Below are 8,008 nucleotides of genomic sequence, written 5' to 3'. Positions count from 1 at the left end.
TTTCTCTTTGGGAACTGCCTATAGCATGTGTAGCGTGGAAGATGTTGAGAACTCTTAGTCATTGCGTTGACAATGAAAGCATGCCACCCAAAATTATTATCTATGTTTTCAAAGCTTAAGCTCTGGCACCTCTACAAATCAATGCTTCCCTCTGCGAAGGGCATGTCTATTTGTGTTCGTGTTGAGTCATCCTCCTCTTACAAAAGCACCAATTAGAGAGCACCTCTGTCATTTTTATGCTTTGCTTTTAACTGTGTTGAGTATGACTGTGACTGGATCTTCATTGCCTTGAATTACAATGTTTAGTCAGCCCTTGGTCTTTGAAGGTGTTGTGCATTTATGTTTTGCGGTCTCAGAAAGAGCTAGCGAGATACCATCTATTCGTACTGCTTCATGATTGTTTTGACTGAAGTGTTGACGTTCGAGACTTATTATTATTTGCTCGCTAGTTGATTATGCCATTGATATGAGTTTACCGTGAGACCTAGATCTCATTTTCTTATGTGGTTTGCTTGTGATCTTGCTGAAATTCTGGTTATGAGTTAGACATAGTTGCAACAACAAGATCAAACAGAGTTCGTCAAAGTTTTTCTTTTGTCTCTTTCAGTTTATCAACTGAATTGCTTAAGGACAAGCAAGGCTTTAAGCTTGGGGGAGTTGATACGTCTCTGTCGTATCTTCTTTTCCGAACTCTTTTGCCCTTGTTTTGGACTCTAACTTGCATGATTTGAATGGAACTAACCCGGACTAACGTTGTTTTCAGCAGAATTGCCATGATGTTGTTTTTGTACAGAAATAAAAGTTCTCGGAATGTCCTGAAAATTTACGGAGAATTTTTCTGAAATAAAAGAAAAATACCTGCGCAAAGATCCACCGGAGGGGGCGTGCCAGTGGGCCACAAGCCCACAGGCCGCGGCCACCCCCTAGGTCGTGTCGTGAGGTCTTGTGGGGCCCACGTGGCACCACCGCCCCCAAACTCAGCTCTATTTATTCCTTCTTGCCCGGAAAAAAATAGAGAGAAGGTTTCATCGCATTTTATGATACGGAGGCGCCACCACCTCCTGTTCTTCCATCTGGAGGGCAGATCTGGAGTCCGTTTCGGGCTCCGGAGAGGGGAAATCGTCGCCATCGTCATCATCAACCTTCCTCCATCAACAATTCCATGATGCTCTTTACCGTTCGTGAGTAATCTCATCGTAGGCTTGCTGGACGGTGATGAGTTGGATGAGATCTATCATGTAATCGAGTTAGTTTTGACGGAGATTGATCCCTATTATCCACTATGTTCTAGATTGATGTTGCTACTACTTGGCTATGCTTAATGCTTGTCACTAGGGTCCGAGTGCCATGATTCCAGATCTGAACCTATTATGTTGTCGTCAATATATGTGTGTTTTAGATCCTATCTTGCAAGTTGTAGTTACCTACTATGTGTTATGACCCGGCAACCCCGGAGTGACAATAGCCGGAACCACTCCCGGAGATGACCATAGTATGAGGAGTTCGTGTATTCACCACGTGTTAATGCGTTGGTCCGGTTCTTTATTAAAAGGAGAACCTTAATATCCCGTAGTTTCCATTAGGACCCCGCTGCCACGGGAGGGATGGACAATAGATGTTATGCAAGTTCTTTTTCCTAAGCACGTATGACTACATATGGAACACATGTCTACATTAGATCGACGAACGGGAGATAGTTACATATCTCTCCGTGTTATAGTTGTTACATGATGGATCACATCCGACACACTCATCTATCGCCGACCCACTGCCTACGATCCAACGCAATGTTGACGGCTCCGATGAAGCCATGGCAACTCCGACCGAGCTCCATTGCAGCCCCGGCAGAGCTGGAACCGCGCTCCATTGCAGCCACGACGGGCTCCATTGCAGCCCGTGGCGGCGTCCCCGCGAAGCTCAGCTGCAGCCACAACGGTGTTGTGCAGCTCTCTGCCTGCAGCGATGGCGAAGATCCCCAATAAACTTGCAGTCATGGGGAGGGGGAGCAGCGCGCGGGCCGGGTTTGGGCAAGGAAGACGATGCAAAGAGTGGACGGGAGAGTCTTGGACAGGGGAGGACGAAAGGATAAGGGACTGCGTGAGGCTGGACACGTGTCGAACGCTTGAGACGGTTTAAACAGCGCAGAAATCAACCGCCTGATTTAAAGTGTTTTCATTTTAATATGTAAAATTATAAATTGGACCGTTTTATTAAAGAAGAGTGCAGGGCGTCAGCGCTGACGTGTCCTGACCGAGACCGGGTGGCATAAGGCTGCGTGGAATCCACGCCGTCTATTTCCTTCTGGGCGAACAGAAAAGACAAGGACGGCTCCCTCTTTGGCTCTTGCGACCAGACCACCCCCAATTCTCGATCGAAAAGCACAAGGGCGCTGCAGCTCTCGGCGGTGCTAGCTAGGGTTTGGTCGATCGATCGATCAACCGACGGGAGCGGGAGCGGGAGCGGGAGGGAAGATGATCGAGGTGGTGCTCAACGACCGCCTGGGGAAGAAGGTGCGCGTCAAGTGCAACGAGGACGACACCATCGGCGACCTCAAGAAGCTCGTGGCGGCGCAGACCGGGACCAGGGCCGAGAAGATCCGCATCCAGAAGTGGTACACCATCTACAAGGACCACATCACCCTTGGCGACTACGAGATCCACGATGGGATGGGCCTCGAGCTCTACTACAACTAGCCTCATCACCCCCGGCCATGTATATTATTCTTCCCCTCGCCTTTGCACATGATTCCTTTTTAGTTTTTACTTACTATATACTCCGGGAGTATAACCGTTTGGTATCTACGTGAATATGGTTCTCCTTCTGTTGTCGGGATGAGAATCTCAAATTAAGCATGTATTAGCGCTAATACCAAACATGAAGACACCTATTTTCTGTTAAATTTTCAGTTTGTATGGAAAGTCGAATTCTTGAACCATTGTCATATGTTGACCTGAGGTGCAATGAACTAGAAATTGTGAATCTCCGGTTTACTGTGAGTTTCTATTGAATGTTGCTTAGCTAATTCAAAATGACATGTTTTTGTGTGTTATAGTTATCAGATGGTGGTAGTAGATTGCTTGATTTAGTTGATGAGGTTTATCCCCTTATTGATTCTTGTAGTGTTAGCAAAAACACCATGGATTGCTTCGGAGAACATTTTCTTACTGGCTTTTGTCTGCTAATTGTTCCTTGCATAGCAAGAGAACTTCATTGGAGAACTCGATTGATTTATTAATGGATGGGAATATTTTAACATAGTAAGATAACTTTGGTGTGATTGATTTTGTTAGTTACTGTAATCTACAGCTGTAGCATTGGTATGATTTAACTAGTACTCCCTCTATAAAGAAATATAAGAGCGTATATATCACTACTTTGGTGATCTAAATGCTCTTATATTTCTTTACGGAGGGAGTAGAAAGTAACTAAACACACAGTTTGTTTGGTCATGAAAGCTGAATTTAGTGGCTTATTTACTGAGCGATGCATCTGAAGGAGAACAATTTGAAAAGCTGACCATCAAATGCTTCATGCTCGAACTTGATAATTCATTTACATCTCTTTGTTTTGCTGATATGGCAGTGCTCTGCTCCGTGCTTTGCAAAGAAAACGATTAAAATCTTCCATGCAACTACATGTTGAAATTATGCTCTGTTTTGCTTTCCATGTTTAGTCTGATGGAAGACAAAGCTGATTTTGCATATTGAATTTACATGCCTATTTCACTGCCACTAACCATTGCTCTGTTGCAGTGCAGGTTTAGTCACCTATCATTGCCTTCGATGATAGCTTCGGTTGCGTTCCAGTCCCAGTGTCTTCAGAGCTTAATGTGTGGGATGAACTCCAGCGAGCTACTATATAAGTAGTGCATTATTGTACCCATGATGATTATTGACAGCCTGAACATATTTTTCCTGTGATCAACCTGCGAATCTGATGTGCTGTTACTGTGAAGTTTATAAATAACATAAACTGTGTACCCGGGATTGTGATAATGGCAGTGTTAAGCTGTTACATCATGTTCTTATGTTAAGGCATTTGCTCTGCTTAATTTGCACAGTGATCAGCCCTCGTTTTCTCCTTGGTTTCTTAGGCCTTACATCATGTTATGTTAAGGCATTTGCTCTGCTTAATTTGCACAGTGATCAGCCCTCGTTTTCTCCTTGGTTTCTTAGGCCTTACATCATGTTGTTATGTTAAGGCATTTGCTCTGCTTAATTTGCACAGTGATCAGCCCTCGTTTTCTCCTTGGTTTCTTAGGTCCTGTTTGGAACCAATCAGATTATGATAATCCAGTTTTTATAGTCTATATTCTCTCTAAACAAGACAGTTTGTGTTGTAGATTATAAAAACTAGATGGACAGATTATTAAAAACTCACAATCTATTCTACCCTAGATAAAACCAGATTATGGATTGCTAATGATCCATTATCCTTGTAAAGTTGAAGGTAATTATTAATATTTTTTCTCCCCAGCACGCACAGGACACAGTTTATATAGTCTGGCCTCCACACGTGCCCACCTAGATTATTTTTATAAATTTGGTTATATAATCTATCTTCATAATTCAAATTATTATAATCTATTATGATTTTAAGAAAGGGTCTTAATCAGACACAGACACACGTTGCGGCTCTTATAAAAGTAAGGTAAGTTTGACCAAATATAACCATGTTTGGTTTTCACAAAATGGACATGCTCAAATTTGGTAGTCCTTTAATACGTGAACTAGAAAAATGCGGAAAGAGAAGCAAATAACAACGAATAATACATCTTACACAACTCTTATCCATCCCAGGCTAAACAATGCCGGATGCTGTCGATAGATAACACACACACACACCAGCTCACTCGATTCGGATGTCTTCTTATTTAGCAAATACAATTGCCGGCATGATCATTTGGCTAGCAGATGAATGTGTCATGTATGCTCATTTGAGCTGCAAGACATGGGAACCTTTTTTTTGTACAAAAAAAGCCTCTGCAGAAAAACCTCGCCAACTTCATAAGTTAATGGGTAATTTCTTGCATAGCGAAATGTGTACATACAACATGGAGAAACGACGTCAGCTTGAGTGCCATTTGATGTTGAGGTGGTCGCAATCCAGAAAGGTTTTTACTCTGCTCAATGCCACCTCCCGGTGCTGCAACACTGCGTTCAAGCCAGGCTCACTCCTCTTCCGTGTCATCTTCTTGGAGATGTTCTTCCATTTCGATTCAAACTCACATGCTGAAAAAAAATGGTAACCAGAACATCTTGCTCATTTAAACTTGAGAACGGAAACAGACATTTTCTTTTGCTGTAAGAATTGCATATGCTCTTGCAAGGATGTGTATTATGAAGTAGTACTCATTTTGTGTTCAAAAGTGTGAATAAACTAAAAAAAACGAATTTGTTGACCTTGTTAACATTTCTTTAATGTGAAGAGAAGGAAAGAAAGCCAAAAACTAATGGCATACGTCCACACCGAAGGATGAATTAATCATCAAACAGTCATAACTGAATGCTCGTTAAACTAAACAAAGTAAGAAAGTATAGAAGAAAGGTGAACCACTCTATTGCACATCAGGATAAACACGCATGTAGGTGTTTTTATAGGATAAACATAGCTTCACAGGGTAGCTGGAAGTCTAATGTAATGACAGAGTGCCAGAAAAATTCTAACTTTGCAAAACACAAAGTTGTATATAAACTAGAGCATGGCGTGCGATTCTAGTAACACCAGTCTCTCACTCAAAGCATGAAGCTGTAGAAAGATGAGATTTTTACTTCACTAACCTTCACTTCTGTTGGTGAAGCCTTCGACAAGGCATGCGAGATTCCATGGCCTTCCAGCAGAAGAGGCTTTGGCACCACCTTTTAACTCGCCATTATGTTGTCTCAAGCTAGGAAAAGAATGAACCTTCGGTTAAGAAATAAGAACTTGTGTCATGTGATTAAACAGTCATATTTTTCTTCTCATGCACATACTTTCCAACCTTTTAGAACTGCCAACACACAAAAAAGAATCTCAAGCATGTACTCCCTCTGTACCATAATATTTGTTGTTGGAGAGAATTAGTCTAGTTCTCCCCAACAACAAGTATTTAGGAACAGAGGAAGTAGTTCCTAGGAGGCTTACAGGCCTGAGCAAGACAAGACAGCCTAAAAAACAATCACGGCAGCGACAATATTATTCAGGCTTCTATCTGAGGAGCCAATTCTCAGTTACTGGATCTTGTTTTATTTTCCGGGGAATCATCAGCAAACATCAAAATTGTGGAAGCAGTAGAATCACTGAATCCTCTTCAGTGTCGAGCTAGAACGAAATTGCAGTTTCTCAAGAGGATTGCAACCAAATGGAGACATCAATTTTGGGTCACACATCTAACGGTTCATCCACGAACTGACTTCAAAGTTGAAACGGTCCTACCCAATTCACCAGAGCTACCCGAGGCTATACCAGGCTAGAAAGCAGAGACCCGAAAGGGGGAGAGGAGGAATCACCGGCGAGGGAAATCGGTCGTGACGCCGACGTATGTGCGGGGAACCCGGGAGGAGGCGATGAGGTAGACGCACCACGGCGCCGCCTCCTTCTTCTTGGCGGCCTTGGGCGGTGGATCTCCGGACGCGGAGGCGGGGGAGGCCGAGACCGAGGAGGGCGTGGCCTTGCAAGACTTTGGAGGGAGGGCGGTGCGGGGAATTTTGGCGACCCGGAAGGTGGCGGAGAGGCTCATCTCATCTCTCACCTCGCCGGCGACGGGAGGACCTCCTCTCCAGGGGAAGGGATGCATCCATGGAGGAAATTTACGAATTTGGAGACTATGAGGGCTTCTGATCAATGGGCCGCCTAGGGCTTGTTGTTCATGGGCCGAAACAAAGTGTACTCCTGTGTTGCGTTCGAGAGCGAGACCATATGATTCTCAAACACCCTAAATAAAAAGGGAAGTGCACGCGAGCTCCCCGATCCATCGGCTCCACCATTAGATCTGCTCATGTAACAAAAAATTATCGATACACCAAATTTCGGCTACCGATGCAGCAAATTTCAACATGGATACAACAAAAATATGGTTGTAGCAAAAAATATCAACATGGTCATAACAAAAAAACCACACTGATGATGCATGATAGCAAAACATAATGTGGGTTGTAGCAAAATAATCCGGTGACCTTGGTTTGCAACTCTCACGAATGTGTATGCAACTTTTTTAGTGAGCGGCTGCAGCAAAAAATGATACCGGTTGTAGCAAAAAATCCGACAAACTCGGGTTGCAACTAAACTTGAATGCAGCTTCTTTAGTGGACAAAATGTAGCAACAATCACCAACGTTTGCAGCAAAAATCATATCGGTAGTAGCAAAAAGAATAACAGTTGCAACAAAAAATAACGCCTTGCAGCATAAAAGGAAGGGAGAGTCCACGCGCGGGATCGCACGACGCGCGCGGGACCGGCCGAAGCGTTCGGCCGGCGCGCCGTGCCGAAACATTTTTCAAAAAGAAAATCTCAAATACTAAAAAGTACAGCTGCATTATTTGGATGGAACGAGCGCACCCTCAAGCGAAAGAATGCAGCACGTCATTCCACTTTATTCTGTTTTATTTTTTTCAAAATACTATAACTTTTGAACCGAGCGTCGGAACGACGATCCGTTTTTCACGGTTGTATTTCTTACGACGAGCTCTTCAAAACTAAAATCCCATATGGATAGTCTTCGACAAACTTTTTTTGAGCAACTATGGGGTGATATTTAGGCAACTTTAATGCTAAAGAAAAGCAACTTCTTATTAGTGTGCGTAGTACGATCGTCTATCAACGAAAATTCCTTCAAAATTATCTATCATGACTAAAAGGTTAAATAACTTCATCCTTTTGCAACCACATAGCAAATGTGGTCAGCTATTTTCAAATTGAAATGATTAAATTATGCATCGGATGTGATGCTCGGCTGTGCATGCGTTGGATGTCCATTAATTCTTGTATGAAAAAATTTAAAAAACTATAACTATCAAACCGTGTGCCGAAA

General features: G+C 43.1%; 2 protein-coding genes across 3 annotated transcripts; one reads left to right on the top strand and one right to left on the bottom strand.

Moving 5' to 3' along the window:
• The first annotated feature begins 2,291 nt into the window (after positions 1–2,291).
• Positions 2,292–3,995, top strand: LOC123448178 (ubiquitin-like protein 5). 2 transcript variants are annotated; one of them, XM_045124988.1, is made up of 2 exons: positions 2,292–2,712; positions 3,758–3,995. In XM_045124988.1, exon 1 carries the CDS (start codon positions 2,472–2,474, stop codon positions 2,691–2,693), a length of 222 nt encoding a protein of 73 aa, XP_044980923.1. In that variant the 5' UTR covers positions 2,292–2,471; the 3' UTR covers positions 2,694–2,712; positions 3,758–3,995. The 2 variants fall into 2 exon arrangements, with proteins under 2 accessions (XP_044980923.1, XP_044980922.1); XM_045124987.1 differs by having other exon boundaries at positions 2,293–2,712; positions 3,753–3,995.
• A 761-nt stretch (positions 3,996–4,756) lies between these two features.
• On the bottom strand, positions 4,757–6,797 carry LOC123446253 (structure-specific endonuclease subunit slx1). The gene is made up of 3 exons (XM_045122926.1): positions 6,489–6,797; positions 5,781–5,887; positions 4,757–5,231 (listed from the first exon to the last, which is right to left on the bottom strand). The coding sequence occupies exons 1-3, from the start codon at positions 6,773–6,775 to the stop codon at positions 5,068–5,070; spliced, it is 558 nt and encodes a 185-aa protein (XP_044978861.1). The 5' UTR covers positions 6,776–6,797; the 3' UTR covers positions 4,757–5,067.
• Positions 6,798–8,008: the final 1,211 nt, after the last annotated feature.

Source organism: Hordeum vulgare, chromosome 4H (genome assembly GCF_904849725.1).
Source record: "Hordeum vulgare subsp. vulgare chromosome 4H, MorexV3_pseudomolecules_assembly, whole genome shotgun sequence".
In the NCBI taxonomy this organism is placed as follows: Eukaryota; Viridiplantae; Streptophyta; class Magnoliopsida; order Poales; family Poaceae; genus Hordeum; species Hordeum vulgare.
Note: the sequence above shows the minus strand (reverse complement) of the source record. Positions and strands in the feature narration are given on the sequence as shown.